At 50.6% G+C, this 18,536-nt stretch overlaps 10 protein-coding genes across 10 annotated transcripts; 5 read left to right on the forward strand and 5 right to left on the reverse strand.

The window, feature by feature from the left end:
• Positions 1-360: 360 nt before the first annotated feature.
• On the forward strand, positions 361-4,008 carry IAQ61_010084 (uncharacterized protein; the record flags this gene model as incomplete). The annotated part of the gene is made up of 2 exons (XM_003841412.2): positions 361-753; positions 814-4,008. The coding sequence occupies exons 1-2, from the start codon at positions 505-507 to the stop codon at positions 4,006-4,008; spliced, it is 3,444 nt and encodes a 1,147-aa protein (XP_003841460.1). The 5' UTR covers positions 361-504.
• Positions 4,009-4,930: 922 nt separating this feature from the next.
• On the forward strand, positions 4,931-5,872 carry IAQ61_010085 (uncharacterized protein; the record flags this gene model as incomplete). The annotated part of the gene is made up of 1 exon (XM_003841413.1): positions 4,931-5,872. The coding sequence occupies one exon, from the start codon at positions 4,931-4,933 to the stop codon at positions 5,870-5,872; it is 942 nt and encodes a 313-aa protein (XP_003841461.1).
• A 255-nt stretch (positions 5,873-6,127) lies between these two features.
• IAQ61_010086 (uncharacterized protein) lies at positions 6,128-6,705 on the reverse strand (the record flags this gene model as incomplete). Its single annotated transcript, XM_066098656.1, has 3 exons — positions 6,454-6,705; positions 6,295-6,427; positions 6,128-6,248 (listed from the first exon to the last, which is right to left on the reverse strand). Exons 1-3 carry the CDS (start codon positions 6,611-6,613, stop codon positions 6,128-6,130), a joined length of 414 nt encoding a protein of 137 aa, XP_065951201.1. The 5' UTR covers positions 6,614-6,705.
• A 422-nt stretch (positions 6,706-7,127) lies between these two features.
• Positions 7,128-8,051, forward strand: IAQ61_010087 (uncharacterized protein; the record flags this gene model as incomplete). The annotated part of the gene is made up of 1 exon (XM_003841414.2): positions 7,128-8,051. One exon carries the CDS (start codon positions 7,128-7,130, stop codon positions 8,049-8,051), a length of 924 nt encoding a protein of 307 aa, XP_003841462.2.
• A 370-nt stretch (positions 8,052-8,421) lies between these two features.
• IAQ61_010088 (uncharacterized protein) lies at positions 8,422-8,835 on the reverse strand (the record flags this gene model as incomplete). The annotated part of the gene is made up of 1 exon (XM_066098657.1): positions 8,422-8,835. The coding sequence occupies one exon, from the start codon at positions 8,833-8,835 to the stop codon at positions 8,422-8,424; it is 414 nt and encodes a 137-aa protein (XP_065951202.1).
• A 112-nt stretch (positions 8,836-8,947) lies between these two features.
• Positions 8,948-9,278, forward strand: IAQ61_010089 (uncharacterized protein; the record flags this gene model as incomplete). Its single annotated transcript, XM_003841416.1, has 2 exons — positions 8,948-9,042; positions 9,092-9,278. The coding sequence occupies 2 exons, from the start codon at positions 8,948-8,950 to the stop codon at positions 9,276-9,278; spliced, it is 282 nt and encodes a 93-aa protein (XP_003841464.1).
• A 119-nt stretch (positions 9,279-9,397) lies between these two features.
• Positions 9,398-11,861, reverse strand: IAQ61_010090 (uncharacterized protein). The gene is made up of 5 exons (XM_003841417.2): positions 10,971-11,861; positions 10,673-10,921; positions 10,242-10,621; positions 9,937-10,186; positions 9,398-9,884 (listed from the first exon to the last, which is right to left on the reverse strand). Exons 3-5 carry the CDS (start codon positions 10,541-10,543, stop codon positions 9,447-9,449), a joined length of 990 nt encoding a protein of 329 aa, XP_003841465.1. The 5' UTR covers positions 10,544-10,621; positions 10,673-10,921; positions 10,971-11,861; the 3' UTR covers positions 9,398-9,446.
• Positions 11,862-12,793: 932 nt separating this feature from the next.
• IAQ61_010091 (uncharacterized protein) lies at positions 12,794-13,402 on the forward strand (the record flags this gene model as incomplete). The annotated part of the gene is made up of 1 exon (XM_003841419.1): positions 12,794-13,402. One exon carries the CDS (start codon positions 12,794-12,796, stop codon positions 13,400-13,402), a length of 609 nt encoding a protein of 202 aa, XP_003841467.1.
• Positions 13,403-13,685: 283 nt separating this feature from the next.
• On the reverse strand, positions 13,686-17,115 carry IAQ61_010092 (uncharacterized protein; the record flags this gene model as incomplete). The annotated part of the gene is made up of 5 exons (XM_066098658.1): positions 13,686-14,312; positions 14,372-15,796; positions 15,873-16,417; positions 16,490-16,708; positions 17,094-17,115. 5 exons carry the CDS (start codon positions 17,113-17,115, stop codon positions 13,686-13,688), a joined length of 2,838 nt encoding a protein of 945 aa, XP_065951203.1.
• A 271-nt stretch (positions 17,116-17,386) lies between these two features.
• Positions 17,387-18,085, reverse strand: IAQ61_010093 (uncharacterized protein; the record flags this gene model as incomplete). Its single annotated transcript, XM_003841421.2, has 1 exon — positions 17,387-18,085. The coding sequence occupies one exon, from the start codon at positions 18,083-18,085 to the stop codon at positions 17,387-17,389; it is 699 nt and encodes a 232-aa protein (XP_003841469.1).
• Between the last annotated feature and the right edge of the window lie 451 nt (positions 18,086-18,536).

An 18,536-nucleotide genomic window follows, 5' to 3' on the forward strand; every position in this document is an offset into this window, starting at 1 on the left:
GGGGTTTATGAGTAGGAGGCCATCGAGCTGAGGATGAATAGACGTTTGGTCGCGGCAGTCTACGTAGCGTGGAAAGCGAGGAGAGATGCACAAGCTAGAGATTAGGGTGGACCCATTCACAGGCTTTATTCGGTGGAATGATAGAAGCAACGTTGTGGAATTAACTATCTCTTATTTGGTCAACAATGCCTTCGTTTGCCCGTCTCTGGTCCATTCGCACCGTGGTGGGGGGGGGGGGGGGGTGATATCAATGCGCACAAATGACGCGCTGTGCAGCCTGTGCTCTAGTTTAGTGCGTACCGGTACAGTTATGGTGGATTCAGCCCTACCGGTACCTACGAGAAGGCACAAACATTTCAACCCCAATCGCCGTGTCCCGCCACGAACCAACTTTCTTACCCAGCTTTGCCGCTCCGCACACTTCTTTTCGCAATCTGTTTCCATCATTTCAGCATTAGGGCGACTTCCATTGGCTTGAGCTGGTCTAGGTAGTCATCGAAAGTCATGGCGTCACATGTTGACAGTGCCCATGACCTTTTGGACCTGGACATATCCATATTACGCCAATATGTCACCCTGTTCCCGGCAGAGGGCCTGTCCAAGGTCATTACAGGATGGCTGAGTAGTGGGATATCCAAATACCCTCTCTCGGCGGAAGGAGACGAAGACAACCGACCGGATCTGAGCGAAGGCGGGGTATCCCTTGTCCAAGATGTACCAGTCTCGCAAGAGGACTGTTTGGTATTGATGACAGTAAGTGCAGGCTCAACAGTTGGACCGGGCCATCATGTGCTGTATACTGACATTTTATAGGAGGGCATAAGCGAATGCGAAAAGTCACCATTGGCACATTGCTTGCTTGCAGATTTCTACCTCTCACTTGAAGAATATGAAAGTGCAGTCGAAAGCGCCCGCAAAGGCCTAAAGTATGCTGCGATAGAGGCGAAGAAGACCGACCTGTCGTTTCAAAGGACTCGCGATGCTCTCAACAGTACTCTTGCCACCGCTCTCGTCTACTACCAGGCTCCAAGGAATCATCAAGAAGCAAAAGAGATATTTCAAGGAGTCCTTAAGCGCAAACCAAAGTTCACAGCTGCTTTGATAGGTATCGGCCTTGTGCTCGAAGAAGAAGAAGAGTACGAGCAAGCTTTCCAGTTCCTTGAGAAAGCATTGCAGCAAGATCCATCAAATGGCCGCATTGGCGCTGAATCGGCGTGGTGTCAGGCGCTCGCCGGTGACTACAAGACAGGACTAGAAAAATTGCAAGGTTACCTAGACTATCCACAGCTAGATGCCTCAAAGCAGCGTGGCCGTGAGCTCCGCGCGCAAACACTCTATAGAATAGGGGTTTGCATATGGGAGCTCGACACTTCCAAGGCTGCACGTAAGGATCGAAATGGAGCTTACGCAAAGCTACTTGCGGCCATCAAAGCGAATCCAAACTATGCACCGCCCTACACCTTGCTTGGCATCTTCTACGAGGATTACAACAAAGACCGCAAACGTGCGAGACAATGCTTCCAAAAGGCGTTCGAGTTGTCCCCATCGGAGATTGTCGCAGCCGAGCGTCTGGCAAGGCTATTTGCCAACCAGGGAGAGTGGGACATTGTGGAAGTCGTAGCGCAACGAGTCGTAGACTCAGGCAAGGCCCGCCAAGTACCCGGTTCAAAGAGGAAGGGAGTCAGCTGGCCATACTCAGCTCTTGGTGTTGTTCAAATGAACAAGCAAGAATATCAAAAGAGTGTCGTCTCATTCTTATCGGCACTCCGCATTAGCCCGGACGACTATTACTCTTACGTCGGTCTCGGTGAGAGCTACCACAATTCTGGACGCTACAACTCTGCCTCGCGGGCTTTCAATTACGCCGAAAACCCCGGTGATGGAATCGTATTTAAGAAGACGGAGGATGAGAGTTGGTTTACAAAGTACATGCTCGCCAATGTCAATCGTGAACTGAGCGAGTTCGATGAAGCGCTTGCTGGGTATGAAGCAGTCTTGGCAAAACGGCCCAAGGAATTTGGCGTGTCTATCGCTCTACTGCAGACACTTGTAGAGAGGGGCTGGCACTGCATCCAGACGGGCTTTTTTGGTGAGGCAGCAGATAGTGCGGTTCGAGCCATCGAGGTTGCGGCGCTGATAACAGAGTACAAGCCCGACGCTTTTAATCTCTGGAAGGCTTTGGGAGATGCTTGCAGTCTGTTCACTTGGGTACAAGAAAAGCTGGTCGACTTCTCGGCTGACAAGGTCGAGCAAATCCTCAGCAGCAAATCGGATGTTGGTGTCGACTATGATGAGCACAAGGATATCGACGGTGTCGGAAAGGAAGCGTTGTCGTCACTATCACCAGGGAAAGACGATGCGTTAACCAAGGTGATTTGTGCCTCTATCCTTGCACAGAAACGAGCGATATCGAGCTGCGCCAATGATATCCATGCACAAGCAGTGGCATGGTACAACCTCGGATGGACAGAGTATCGAGCACATGTCTGCCTAGAGCAGGAGACTCACGATGAATCGCGGCTTACATCTTTCCTGCACGCTGCAATGCGATGCTTCAAGCGTGCAATAGAGCTCGAGGCCGGCAACTCTGAGTTTTGGAACTCGTTAGGTGTGGTTACGACAACTTTGAGCCCAAAGGTCGCCCAGCACGCGTTCGTTCGTTCTTTACATCTGAACGAGCGAAGTGTGCATACATGGACGAATCTGGGAGCATTGTACCTCCTACAAAACGACACAGAGTTAGCACACATGGCCTTTTCGCGAGCACAATCTCAAGATCCAGACTATTCGCTTGCATGGGTCGGGGAAGGCATCATCGCTCTCCTGACTGGAGAAGCCACTGAAGCGCTCTCCCACTTCACCCACGCCTTTGAATTGTCTGAATCATCCTTACTCTTAACGAAACGCCAATACGCCGTCTCAACATTCGACTTTCTCGTTTCCTCATCTTCCACATCGAGCGACATCACAAATCTCATACAACCTTTGTTCGCTTTGCAGCAGATCAACTTACAAGCACCATACGACATTCCACACAAGCATCTCGCTGCGCTATTCCTGGAACGTGTTGGTAACCATGACGCCGCAGTCACTGCTCTCCAGGCCGTCACAGCAACAGTGGAAGAAGACTACGAGAAATCCGAATCCCTAATCGCACTTGCCCGCGTTGCCCAAGCGAAGACAGATCTTGCGCGAAACTTCCTCGCTACAGACGCTGTATCTACCGCAATAGAAGAAGCAGAAACCGCTCTGGATCTCCTCTCTGAACTCGACGATGACACGTCCCAGTCTGCGTTGACAAAAGAACAGCTTGCTAAGGTCAAGCTATCAGCGCGTCTTACAGCTGGTCTCGCACAGTACTTTAGCGGTGCCCTCGACGCAGCGATCCCATATTTCCGCACTTGCCTCGAGGCCACAGGCTCAAACCCCGACATCATCTGTATCCTTGCCGAAGTTCTCTGGGCCAAGGGTGGAGAAGACGAGAAACAAGTTGCGCGAGACCAACTCTTCACCGCCGTCGAGAAACACGAAGGCCATGTCGGACTTTTAACGCTCATCGGCGCTATGACCGTCCTCGACGACGACACTGAAACCATGGAAGCTATTAAGGACGACCTCGACCGCCTGCGCACCAATAAATCCATTAGCGACATGCAACTCGCACGTGTCGAAAAAGTCATTGAAGCCATGTCGATCTGCCTCGGGCCCCAAGACGACGCTCTACACGACGCTCGCCGTAGTGTTATGCTCGCGCCGTGGAAACACACAGGCTGGAGTGAACTCGCGGATTCAGCGGATGATGACTCATTTGCGCGGACTATGTCGTTGCAGACGGCGGTTAAGAGTGCGCCGCCTAGGGGGGTCTTGGGCGCGCTGGAGTTGGCGGGGACGATGGCTAGGACAGGGAGGGTGGGGGATGCACAGAGGGCGGTTGTGATGGCGCCTTGGGGAGTGGAGGGGTGGAGGACGCTGGGTCACAGTGTGGGTGTTGATGTTGGGGCGGACTAGAGGGGAAGAGGGTGTTGATGGAGTGGAGTGTTTGGAGGAGTCGCGGGAGAGTGTTGATGTTATTGCCTTGGGAGGATGTAGGCCTTCGAGGCTTTGGTTGCACACAGCGAGAACCCCTGTATGAGAATCTGGGCCTGGAGCCTGGAGATCGTCGTACACGGATGCAGGAATAATATCACAGACAGTCAGCTAGTCAGCTTAGTGTTCTGCCCTATAAATATCTCAACAGGACTCATCAACTAACTCAGTTTCCTCTCTCCTCCCAAGCCTTAGCAATATCTAAATACCCACGATACTCAAACCCATCATCTCTTCTCACCCACAAAGTCAACTGAAACCCAACCGAACCTCCCACCTCTCACACTTTCAAACCCTTTTGTAGCGGTAGTATGACTTGGAGCGCAAGTCCTGGTTATTATGTGTGGCCTTTCTTTCCTATGGTTTTAGAAGATAGACATGGGCAGTTTTAAGATTCTGGGGATGGATGGGTGGGGATGAAGGTTCTTGGAGGACAGACTGGTAGAAAATGATACACGAACAAGATAGCTCAACCTGAATTTGATCCAGACTGGGCTAGGCAGAGAAATATTAATGCACTAATCCGACGATGACTCCTTTCCTGGCTACCTTGATTGTACTCGCTGAGGTTGATGAAGTTAATCTCGGAACTATCGGAATACCGTACGGTAACTTATATGTGCGGTTATTGCAGGCCTTCGGAATGGACCCGTTACAACTCATCCCACCTTTTTCAGACTTCTACTGTAGGATTCTGAATTCTACTGCGCACAGGTTACCGTTCTATAAGACCTTTGCTCGATTACAAGCTGCGTCTTGACTCGAATCTTCCTCCGGTTCCTCTGGAAAGAATAGCCATCAATCTCATCACAATCAGGCCTTGACCCAAGTTCACGCTACAATCATGGCCCCTCCTCCCGCTGCTGGTGTATGGTGTCCTGCAGTAACCTTCTACGACACCACGACCGCTCACCTGGACCTTGACGCCCAGAGGAAGTACTTCTCCTACTTGGCCAAATCCGGCCTAACAGGTCTCGTAATCCTTGGATCCAACGCTGAGGCCTTTTTGCTCACGCGCGATGAGAAGATCGCTTTGGTGAAGGCTGCACGCGAAGCAGTTGGACCAAACTACCCCTTGATGGTCGGCGTCAGCGGTTTCTCCCTTGCTCAAGTGCTTGAAAATATCAAAGATGCGGTCGCGGCAGGTGCAAATTACGGCCTGTTATTGCCAGCTGCTTACTACGGCGCTGCGACCTCCAAAGAAGTAGTAGTGGGCTTCTACGACGAAGTCGCGCAAAAGGGCGATCTACCAATTGTCATATACAACTTTCCTGGTATATGCAATGGCGTGGATCTGGATTCCGTCACCATCGCCGACCTTGCGAAACGTAACCCGGGCAAGATTGTGGGAGTCAAGCTGACTTGCGGATCCGTGGCGAAAATCACCCGTCTATGTGCAGAGCTACCTTCTGACAAATTCTCAACCTATGCTGGACAGGCTGACTGGCTGGTGGCTGGTCTTGCGGTTGGAAGTGCAGGCTGTGTTTCGGCGTTCAGCAACGTGTTCCCCAAAGTCTGCTCAAAAGTCTACGAATTATACACGAATGGCAAGACACAAGAGGCTCTGGAATTGCATCGAAAAGCCGCACTAGCTGAGAGCCCTATCAAAGCTGGTATTGCGCCCACGAAGCACGCTGTAAGCCAGTACAGCGCGAGGCTAGCTGGAATAGAGGGCGCGGAAGACAAGCTGAAGCCGAGACGACCATACCTACCCGTCAGTGATGCTATCAAAACGAGTGTCAAGAACGCAATGGATGAGCTGGCGGCAATCGAAGAATCTTTGTGATTCATGGGTAGATAAGGTATGTAGCTGTATATCTATCCGACACCTTGTCGAAGAGTTAGTCAATCTTCGTATCAAGCTGATCGACTTCGTCTTCCGACAATCTTGCGTGTGATCATGTCGAAAGCTCTACGCTTCTAAGCAAGTGAAGCCACAGTCTACATCGTACCACTAGAGCATATTAGTGGTATATCAACCACTACCAATACTACTAGAAACAGACGAAGTTAGTAAGAATTAGCCGCTTGCCCTTGCAAATCAAGGGTCCTGGGCCCCAACTCCTCCGAAGCCGACCTTGGTGTTGCTCGTTGTCATTCCAACCCCTCCTCCCGTCCTTGTGACTCCCGTACAGGTACTCAATGTGGATTGGGGATTTTCACTGGATCATCGTTGGCTCGCCGTGGATCTTCATATCCTTAGCCCACTGAAGGATATCTCCCAAGAGAAGCAAGTTCCCGGAAACCGGCATTCCAAGCCCGAGAGTCTTCTTTCTGTTCGGGCCACGAGCGTAGGAGAACTTGAGGCGGACGTTGGTGTTCACGTTAGAAATGCACAACTCTCAGACCTTGGCGTGGAATGTGCACCAATCCTGAAGACCTGCGATGGCGACATGCTGTTGGTGCTGCCAGAAGCCAGGGTCTCGTTCAAGGGGTTGACAGAGGTGGTGTTGATGGCGCCTTTGTCTACGAAGACAGTGAGGCAAAAGAAGTCCCAGAGGGCGATGATGTTGAGGATCATGGGCATATATGGTATTGCAGCAAGGAACACTGTCGTAGCCGATATATGTTGTAGTTCGGCCGCAGTAGATGAGGAAGGTGTTATATCAATATTGTAGACTAGAGTACCGGTAAGAGGGTTAAGGGCTATACTTGGCTTCTATTGAGGATCTTGCACTCTCAATTAGCGCTTGATTGGCGAGACGAGAAGGAGCAGGAGAGCTGGAAAGCTGGACGTCTTCTCAGATCCCAGGCAGCAAACAAGAAGGTTGGTATAGGCTGGACACACTTAACGAATATTTCCGATGATCGGCTGTGAATGATGAAGGTGACCGCGGATATGAGCCACAACTAGTACACGGACCCACTGACTGCGACAACAGCTCAAGTAAGTGAAGTAGCGTTTGTATGACGCCATTATTCACTATAATATATCTCCTCATTCTGACTCTGTAGCCTGCTTTGCTCACCCTCCACTTCCACTCTCGATCAAACCAAATTTTGCAATCCGCAACAACGTCGAGAAAGCCCCCAGCCCAGCGATGGCGCCGCCCAATCTACTCGACCTCCCGCCAGAGATCCGAAACTACATCTATGAATACGCTCTAGTCTCTGAGACTGGTAGTCTTTTCTATCGCGATCCCCAGGAAATGGAATTGCCCCCAGAAGAGACTGAGGCTAGGGTTACCAAGCGGGAGAATACCGGCACAAAGATCCTATTTGCCTATTACAAAGCCCCTTCCGTATCTCGAATCCATTTATGCGAGACTGGGGAGTCACATACAGAGATGAATCAACTCAAGTACGTCTGTCGACAGCTTCACCATGAGACCAAACGACTCGAGATGAGGTACAACAACCTGGTGTGCCAAGAAGACGCGATATGCCCCCTCCCTGCAGACATACAACTTGCTCGCTGTCTGCACATCTGCGACCATGCTTGGCTGTCGAAGATACGGACCATCATTCTAAAGTCAACAAAGAGTCATGGTGACTCGGCCACATTGCCAGTGCCCTCACAGATCCCCAAGATTAGGCATCAAGTCGATTTTGAAGCGTATCCTGTCAAATTCATTACAGACTTTTGCGTTGCCAACCCTAAAATCACAATCAAGTATTACAGGAGTGAACTACGACAGATCACATGGCGGGGTTTCTGGGCCGGCTTGTTGGTAGGCCATTTGTCAACTGGACGACAGATGCCCATCAACCTTTACGGAACGAAACACTTGCAAACCTACCAACGCAGAGTAGCGGGTAAAAATGGAATGATTGGGTCCCGTGGAACGCTTGTGCAGTGCCCAAACTTGCGAATGTTCCCCCACGACGAAGCTTTTGACGAAGCCAAGTTCAGGGCGGGAGCTGTCGCTGATGCCAATATGCGGTCGGAAATCCTGCCTTTCATCGCTGGTGGACTTGATACATGTGTCAAGGAGGTGAAGAGGATCTTTCTGGAAGGATTCTGAGGGTGACAGCGGATGACGCTGGCTGTCTTTTGCTGATTGCTGATCTCATGCGCTGTATGGCGCGTTCATATCGAGCAACGGCTCATTTTGAATATGGAGACTTTGTAGGAGAAGGTACTTATGGTCTGTTCTGGACGGAAGAGACTGGATTTGTCGGTTGAATGCTGGGCTCTCGGCACAAAATGTTCACCATTGTTTGGCCGCAACATCTCCAGGGTTTGGAAGGACAATACACGAGGATTGAGCATTCATGTCGGAGCTTGCACCTTGCAGTCTGGCTAGACCAGGGAGATAGTCAAGGCCGGAGTAGTAGGTTTCAAGACGGGAAGTTTCTGTGACGAAGCTTTCTTGCCAAATGCCGATTACATCACTAGCCGACGAGTCCAGCGTGTGGTAAATCTGCAAGAGATCCAAAGCATTGTAGTTTTGATCTCGCATTGCGATAGGTATCAGTCCAGTAGCACACCCAAGCCGGACTACCTTTCATATCCTGCCCACCGATCATGTCGAATGATTCCGAAACCACGAGTGCTTTATTTCTCTGTATCCAGTCTTGAATGGCATTTACAATGTCCAGTCGAGCACTGTTTGCTCGCGAATCAGAGTCATGCTGCTGCAAACCCATGTAGGTGGTAAACACTCGCTGGCAATCGTCGGGGAGACGGAGTTTCCATCTGGGTAGGTATGGGAAGCCGGTGATTTGGCGGCTTTCGAAGTGGGTATAAACGAGTAGGACAAGACATGACGCTCTTTTGCTCGGAACCTGAATGAAGCCCTTGCACATGCTTTGTGGTGAGAAGAATGCTTGAGGTATATCTGAACCCTGCGCGTGCGGCAAATAGGTATGTCATCGCATCAGCTCTACCGGTAGTTCGCTAACATCTGTGCCTACTCGGATGTACCGTACCGTAGCCTCATCGCCAACGCGCCCAAACAACCTGTTGTACGAGCGCCAGAAGCTCCAAGTCTACCGCATACACATCGATCAAGCGTAAGCCTTTCCTGCCGAGCTCAAGGCGCTTCTTGACACGATCTGCCAGCTGCGCAACACTACCAAGCGTGCATGCAGAGGACATCACCCATCGCCGCCGGTCCGCTCTCGATCAGATCGAGTGCGACGGCATCCGGCACATAGCACTCTTCCTGCCATTTACTGGCGAGGCCGAGAAACCTGACGCTTGGATTAAGCAGACATGGTTTGCTTTGAAGGAGGCTTGCGTTGTTTGACAGGTGTGTTGGGTACCTACGTGTCGCGGCAAGACGCCAGGAGCACCCACATACAGGAAGGAGTCTTTGAGGAAGCTGGCTTTGGCGTTGACGAGGGCTGAAGAGTATATCTCCCAGTCAGTATAACACTTTTACATGGCGTCTATTTGCTATGTATTGCCTAAGCCTCTATGTAAGCTTGAAGAGCTTTCTCGCATTGTCCTTGCCAATCTTTGCCCGGGTTGCCTCATTCATCTCCGCGTTATCGAACCAGCCGCAGGCATCATCAAAGGTCTCGAAAGGATAGTCGACAGAAAACAAGACGCGATCCACGCCAACCTCTGACAAGCAGAAGTTCAATGTGTTTGTCGAGAAGTGCCCAGACGTGGTGATGTAGATGTTCTCGTTGAAGTACTCCCGAATGGTCTTCTTGCAATCAAGGCCAAGCAACTTCTTGCGGTCCTCAAACCAATGGTTGATACGCCACATGTCAAAGGGAATGTGCTCTCCCAGGTGACCGAGGATGATCTGCAACTTTGGGTGACGATCAAATACCCCGTTAGTCACCATACCGAGAACGTGAAGGCTGACGCCTTGGGCAAACGATAATGGAGGGCCGATGAGCCACTAAATCAGGTTAGCGAAGATAAGCTGTGTGCATCAGTAGGAAGCCCCATACTTGGCGATCTTTCCAGAGCTTCTCAAAGATGATGCCCGTCGGGTTGCGTGGGTGGAGGTAGAATGGAACCTCCAGTTCGACAACGGTCTTCCAGAAGACGTCCCACTCCGGTTGATCGTAGAAGATCATGCCCTCGCCATCCGAGCCTGCTCGCTGCGTGTCGTTGACCAATGCACCCTTGAATCCATACTTGGTGATGCATCGGCGTAACTCATCGGCGGCCTCTTGTGGATTGTGCATAGAGAGCGTGCTGTCCACATGTGTCAGCCCAGGACCTCGTCACGGAAGCGTGCGGGGAGTTGTACGCAAATGCGCCTAGCCGATCAGGATAACCTCGGATTTGTTCTGCAACGTAGTCATTGATCTCGACGGCGAGCGCTTGCGCCTCCTTTGGATCCCAGACATCTTGAACGCCAGGCGCAGTGTAAGAGACAATGGTGTACCCAACACCGTGCTTCTCGGCGTGCTTGAGACGGATATCCGTCAAGTCCTGTATTTCTTTGGTGTGCAACTCTGCGTCGGTGCTGAACATCCCAGCCCACCATTTGGTCTTCTCCTCCAGCCGTGGCAAAGCGAAAGCCTCTTCCAAAATGATTTTTCCTTTCATGATTGGCGGCGGTGAGTGTATGGGAGAGGAATGCGGCAATGCTAAAGAAGAATTCGGAATGGAAGAAACGCCAGCCACCTAAATATATGAGATACACTGGCTCTTCCTTGGACCACACTCTCCGCATACCGTAAGACCCCGCCAGATTCCTTGGACAACGCGGGAAGCCCCTCCGACAACCTGCTTCCAGGATCCCACAAAAGACGTTTACCCACTGCAACCCATAGGAATTGGGTTTCTGAAGAGCTCGCACTGGCAGCTATGACCAATAGCAGGAAGATCCGACATTCTCGGGTAATGCCCCAGATGCCCACGACCCGACGCTCTCGGCTCATACCCCAATGGCAGAATGACTCGTCACCCTCAAAGCTCCTTTTGGTACGTCAGTCAGTCATGATAGGATACCTACCCGCGCCGACAGAAGCAGTTTCTTAGGTTTGTTGAACACGTTGCAACACAAGGCGCTGCCGCATAGCTTGGTATTTCTCAAAGCCAGGTAAAGTTGACAACTTATGCTGAAATCAAATCATGCAAGCACGATGGATTGGCTGAATCGAAAAGTAGGCGTAGGTATATCTGCCTACATCGAGCAAGCAAAATATAGGAGCGCTGTTATATCTCGACATCTAGCCGCACGTGCAAGGACAAAGCATGTCTTCAGCTTGTACGATTACTCATACTCCTCTCCTACTTTGTTAACCCAATAACAAATCGACCTACTCCTGCAGCACATTCCCAGTTCACCGGATGTTCCAGGTCTGGCTTCGCTTTTGACGCAGGATACACAAACCAGCCGTGCTCGAAATCAAGGAAGAATTGCCTCACATGGAGCACTAATCATACCTGGTCGCAATATGTCTAATGCATTATGCAAGCCGCCGTTGCCGTATCCTAATCGTGACCTCTAGTCTCTGAAAACTTTCAAATACCGAGACGGGGTGCAGACTGAAGTTCACAGGCACAGGCCCAATTAACAGAATCCAACCAACTTCCACCCTGTTCGCCAAATCAGCGAACGATAGCGAGGACTCGCTGCATATGTCCCAGGTCAGCTGGCCGGGGCTTTTTCACGGTCTGGCTCCATCATTGCCTTGTGACGGAGTAATCGCAACCACGACGAGTTCCTATGCGAGAGCTTGCCTAGGTAGGTGGAAGTGGTGGCACGCGGAGATGCAGCACCTCGGGAGTGGGGAACCGGGAGCAGGGATGTGGAAGTGCCGTCTCGGATACCTTGTCAAGCCGTGGTAATCGCATCGTTTATGCAGTCTTTCTTCGCAAAGTTGTATGAATTCGATCACTGGCTGGAGTCAGATCTAAGAATACCACTCGAACTTGAGATCACGTCAGGGTTCAATATTCATCAAGTGTCCCAAAGGAGTCATGCCTTACTCCCAAGCACGGCTGATGACCTGCACTTTCTGAGCGCCTTTGCGTCTCATATCGTGTGTTCGAATTACAAGACCTAACTTGGACTATAACATACGATAGGTAAGAATTGTGTACAAGTCATGTTCCCTTCTGACCAAAAAAACGCAGCATAACGTTACCTGGGAGATGATTGGATGTATCGCCATGCTCGACGAAAAGTGAGCATCGGTATCCGGATCTCTCCCGCACAGCGATAGGTAAGTGGCATGTCTATATCTGGAAGTTGTTACAGCACGTGCCTCGCCTTTAATTCTGCGAGCAAGCCATGACAGGTGACCGAGTCGAAGCTTACCTATGCTGCCTTTTGTATATGAGACCTCTTGGGCAAAATCAGGTCAGCCCGAATAAAAAAAAACGTGGCGTGGATACCATATCGTAGCCTCAATGTCTTAAGTGCTGTTAGAGACCTGAAAAGGTCTGGCAAATGGCCCCCAAATCAGCCCTAGTCCTTCATTGAGTTATGCTTACCTGAGATGCGACCTATGAGAGAAGGACTCACGCAGGCTGGGGCTGTAGAGCACGATAATGCTAAGCAGATCTCGTGGAAGCCACACCTGTGTTACTTCGTGTTGAGCACAAAGGGCACAGCATGGAGCGAGTCTTAGCACGAGTCTCTATAAGCTTATGCCGCAATGGCTATCTTGGCAATGTCTGCCTGAGACACGGCGTTGAGATGTACAGGTCCCGATTGAGATATATAAACCACTGATCCATTCGCTTCTAGCTATCATTATCATCGGCATCCAAAAGGATCAAACTTCTTTTCCACAATCATTGCTAATCTGTTGGCTTGGGTATATATTCTCCCTTTCTTTGCTCAACATGAAGTCATTTCATTACCTCGCAAGCTTTGTAGCACTGGCTGTCGCCATTCCAACAGACCTCGGTCCTCGAGCTGATTGTCCCACAATCGATCAGATCGCTCCCACGGGCCAACTCCCACCAGGCACACTCTCCCCAGCATTCCTGCAAACTGTATCCAAAAAGGAACCAAACAAAGCATTCCCCGCTAGCCAGTCTGCAATCGTCACACCCAACGACAAGTGCACAATCACTCAATTCGACATACCGGCTTCCGCTCAAAACAAGACCTGCAGCCTTGTCCTCACACTTGGAGACTGTGGTGGGAATGCGTATGAGAAGGGACCTGGCAACATCATCTTCCAAGGTCTCACTGGCACCAGCTTTCCCGTCCCAGGCCAAACGACCTATGCCAATCAACCTCCGCTCGCAGACCCCTTCCCGGACTCGCCTGTGATCACACTTGGTAATGCGTACCGGCTGGGTGGTGGTCCATGTGATTACAGACCTGGTCAGGCTTTCACCAGCGTCGGTGGCAGCATCTGCAGTACTGACACTACATTATCGTTCACTGAGTCTTATGGCGGCAACGGCAAGTGCCCCATTGGGTTCCACATTATCATTACCTAAGGATTTTTCGAATTTGCGAATCGAAGCTCTGGAGAAGGCGTGTTAGGGTGTCACTTGGTGTGAAGGATACAATCTCGTATGTGCGCGCTGATCGGACAGTCGTTTCCAAAAAAAGAAATTTAATAGACATTTTGTTCAATATAAATCTTGAAAGAAACAATTCAGATCAGAACTTGTGCTGGTGGAGACCGAAGCTAACGATCAAGCTATCAGCACAAGATCTACTGAACGCACCAGGAGTTTCACTCTATCAAGCACACTCCACCAGCCCGCAATTCAGAGTCTAGTAGGCCGCCTCTCTCTTCTCCCAGCTCGACATTGGTGCCCTCGGAACCAGACCATACCCACTCTTCACCGGCATACCGGCAATCAGTTCAAACCCGTCTGGCTTTGCACCACCTTCCTCCAGTGCCCAAATACTAACAGCAATCATATTGTCGCCCTGATAGTTCAAGATGCCCTCTGGTACTGGGAACCTGCGCTGTGGTCCAACACTGTTTGCAAACTTTCCAAAGTGGTAACCATTGACCCAAAGCTGCGCACGCCAGCCTTTACCTTGGCCATTGAATGCATCACCGTGGAAGACAAAGGATAGTGGGATGTCCCAGCCGGATGGCATGTCAAGAGGAAGATTTGCTATGTAGAAGCCTACACCGGGGTGCGATAGACCACTCGCTGGGCCAGTGCTTGTGGCCCATTCCGCTGTAGGCGCTGATGGAAGATGGAATCCATTGCGCTCGACCCAAAGCGCACCTTCGTTCAGGGGACCACGCGTTCGATCGCGTAAATCTTCACCGCCGAGGTTGCCGGTGATCTTCCACTTAATACCATCGTTGGCGCGAGAAGCATTGGACGAGGAGACGGTGTGGCCGGGGAAATCGTAACCTATGATTCCGCGCGGAGTTTTCATCTGTCGTAACAGTAACGGTAAGCGCGAGTCTCATGAAACAGAATTGTGCAATCTCCTACCTCGTTATATCCAGCAAACCAGTTACCATTATGACCCATGTGGTCGCTCAGCACCGTCAGGACGTAGTGTTCTCCACGATTCAGCATAGGCATATTCATGGTAACGTTGGCAATCGCAGCTTCGCCAGTAGCAGGCCATGATCCGATGAACGTCTTATTGACCCACGCTGTGAACGCGAAAGCGTTGCCACCAGAGACGTTCAAATGAATCACGCTTTCATTGCCTGTTGCGGTGAAGTGGCCTCTTGTGATCAATGATCCTCCATTATAGCCATATTCTGCACCCCAGAGAACGGTGGGAGTTGTCAATGGCCAGTACATGTTGTTGGTCTCGGTATGATCAGCATCAGTCCAGAGTGAGTCATCGTAAGAGTTGCTGATCTCTGGCATCGTGTCAATGTATTTCCACGCAAGCGAATCCATTGCAGGCAGGGTAAGAGCAGGAACTGAGAAGTCCACAACGCCGCTAAGAAAGCCGTTGCGGTCGAGTTTAGCTGTTACATCGACACCGTTGAAGGTAAGACCTGTGATGCTTTCATGTGCACCGCCGATGACTTCAATTGTTGTTGTCACGTTGACATCACCAACGAGGTTGATCTTTCCTTCCGCGACAGTAGCATTACGGATTAGATATCCCGCATGAATAATGAGCTCAGATGATGGTGTTGCCTCGTGCGAGTATGCCTCATCGCCAAGTGTATTCACTGTCCAGTAGTTGTAAGCTGAGTTACGGTCGAGGATGACAATGTATAGGTCGGACCCAATGCGTACGACGCGACGATTTGGACTAGAACTCCAATGTAGTATGGTGTTGCCGTTTCGATTCGACAGATTCACCCCCGACCCTTCAGCTACAGTGCCGCCACTTGTTTCGGACACGGCTAGTTCGTGTGTTTCGTTTGGTCCACCATAAACGACGAGCACGGTTCGACTACCATACCTCTTCCAAGTGAAGATCTCGGCGGTCGAATACAGCACATTGAAATCGCCTACTTCATAGTCTGCAACATGGATTTTGCTGTCCCGGCCGTGTATCGAAAGATTGCCACCAAGCTGCGGTACAGTTATGTTACCAGCGCTAGTTCGAAGCTTCAGCTTGTAGGACTCGGAGCCAACGGCGTTGTATTTGGTTTGACGGCTGACGTAGAAGCTTGTTTTCTCGCTAAACAGTGGCGTGATGGTGATTGCAGTGTTGTCCGCGTACACACCAGTGGTATTATATCCTGGTACCGCCGATGCCAGTGCAGGTGATGATTGAACAAAGTGAGCAATAAGCTTCGCCTCACTGTATTTCTCACGATATACTTGACGCTCTTCGGTAATTGCGGCACCATAGTCGTAACTAGTGTATCCTTGGGCGTGGCCAAGATTGCCCCAATTTGTGCCACCAAAGGTCTTCTTCGGGTTAGCATAAACGTGGTAATCCTACTATTCGTCGAAAACCTACCATGTACACGTTGAAGATTGTTGCGCCTGCTGCAATATTATTCTTATAGAATACTCGCTCGAATTCGTGGTTCGTGAATTCGGCACATTTCTCAAATCCATCACCGCCCCATGGCTGGAATGCGCCTCCTTGATACTCAACGAGCATGTATGGTGTGCTTGCACTTTGGTTCAAATGGAGCTCCCTCCAGTTTGTTGGCAGCGAATCATCAATCCAATATGTGGGATCTGTGCAGTTCATACCCAACGGATACGAATCGTGACCGTAGATGTCGACCGGAGCATCAGTTCCGGGTGCATTGATACCGTTGGGAAACGCTACGTTATTGATCAACGGCACAACGATACCCAGGTCTCGGAATTGACGCATGAGACCATTCATGTAGTCAGCATCAGGGAAGGTCACATTGTTCATGCCCATAGTGTACTCATTCTCCGGTTGAAAGAGGATTACTGGGCCTCCATTAGTAATTTGCGCCTTGGCAATGATCGGTGTGATAGATTCAATGTAGTTTTTAGAGGCTTCTTGATAGTCTGCATCGGGTGTTCGAAGATTGCCTGAAATGCGTTGTAGCCAGCCGGGAAAGCCACCGCCCGAGACTTCTGCATTGATGTATGGTCCGGGACGCTGTAAAACGGGTCAATAGTGGAAAGCCGGTATGACCATGATACTCACAGCAACCAGGTACACTCCAGCTTTCTTTGCCGCATCAAAGTATGGTTCCCAGTCGAATAGGCCTTCTGCACTGAAATCACCCCGTTTGGGCTCATGCAGTACCCAAGCAGAATACAAAGAAACTCCGTTGTAACCGAGAGCCCGGATCTTTTGGAAGATATCTAGCCAAAGACCTGGCACAGGAAGACTGTCATCAATAAGTGAAATTCCAAGATCTTGTGCAAGTACGGAATTACCGAAAAGGGTGAAATTCACCACCCCAGAATATCACTCGCTCGCCATGGACGAAGAGGGAATGCTCATCCCAAGTGACCTGCTGAGGTCAAGATCAAATTTCGTTATATGATTATCACATGCATACCACATCTTGAAGCGGAGCCCGTTTATCGGCGATTATGAAGTCCGCTGGCTTCCCACTCAAGGCTCTTGCAATAACAGCCTGGGTATGGACAGATGCCAGTGCAAGAGAAAACAATACATCAGTGACCCGCATCGCAACATCCAGGTCATATGATAGTGAATGGTCAAGACGCAGCAACAAGAAATAGTTCTACGAGAGAGATGGTGCAGACTTATATTGCATGTTAAGACTCGATGTACAATTGAAAATGTCATCCTGCATGTTACGCCAAGACAATGCAGACCAGCAGCATGGCGGGCCCTTGAGATTGGCGTAATTTAATCCCAATGCACATTAGAATGTCGTCGTTACGCATATAACGGTGGTCTGTCCACAAGTAATCTGAAGGCGGAGAAATACATCTCCAGTCCGTGCGGGGTACGTATATGTTGAAGCGGAGAGGAGCCGCATAGAACTAGGTTCTTCGGTCCGCTCAAGCGCTCAAAAAATGGTCTTTTGGTCTCGATGACATCGCCTGGGGGCTACAATACTACTACAACCCCCAAACTTCAAGATTTCGGTACTGTGCAATCAACGGTTGCATCTGGCGCAGTGCAATGCGACCGCCACGGACGACCGGGCCAGTCTCTGTGTGCGTATCATCGAAAGAGAAGAGGAGCAGTCCGTTGACGGAGAACCTGGCTTCACGCTCATCTTTCACAACTTCGATTTTGTAAAAGGCGCCTTGGGTATCTACCACGGGGGGAATGGGATCGGCACCTTGCGCGACGAGATGGAAACCCGGCGATTTGCGGAGGTTGGCCAAATGAAATGCGCGCTCTTCAGGCCATCGGCGGCGGAAGTAAGACGCATGTAGAAGTCGAATATCGCTGGAGTGGTATTGCGGATAGGAGCCATTGCGAGGCTTCAGTCCAGGATCAAAAACGCTACCACCATCGACAGCGGTAGCGCCGAAGAAAAGCATAGCGAGCCCAGGTTCTTGAGTTGGCAAAAATTCCCAACTGATCCGAATGCGATCTGGGAATACTTCCGGTAGCCAGTAGACGAAGTAGTCGTTTGGGTTGCCAGCACCACTCAAGGTGAGGGTGTTGTTCGAAACACTTGCTACTACGGGGCCCTCTGCTACCCAGCCAGCTATCGCATTGGTACTGTTAAATGTGTTGCGGTAGAGCAGCTTCTCGGCCGCAGTGAACCCAGCAAAGAGCGCTGCGAAAAGTGCAAAAGATCGCATGGTGTCAAGTGAGATGGAATGGAGGGGACGGTTGGTGCAAGTGTCGGCCCAGTATATGAATTCGATCGAGAGGATGAAAGCTGACCCTGCCTCGTGTACTAATGTTCAATTTCGCTTCCTCGGTGATTTGGTGTAGGTTAGTACCTCCGGTGTTGAGGATCACATAGCTCCGAGCCGCTCAGCGAATGCGATCTGATGTCGCCAAGGCATCGCGGAACGAGGTAGTATGTACTTCAGTTGACTTGAATTGCATGATGAGCCGAGGAGCCGATGAGGAGCGGCAGGCTGTCGTTGTTGGGAGCATCAAATCATGGCAAATAGTTCTGAAGTGGAATACGGTACTTTGAGGAGGTGGGCGGAGGCTTAGCTCACCCGGCTCGGCGTTTCGGGACACATTGGGCCGAGGCCCAGGATTCAAAGGTTGTAACATCCGCCAACCACTCCAAGAGTC

The sequence above is a fragment of the Plenodomus lingam genome, assembly GCF_022343315.1.
Source record: "Plenodomus lingam strain CAN1 chromosome Unknown contig_8, whole genome shotgun sequence".
NCBI classification, from domain to species: Eukaryota; Fungi; Ascomycota; class Dothideomycetes; order Pleosporales; family Leptosphaeriaceae; genus Plenodomus; species Plenodomus lingam.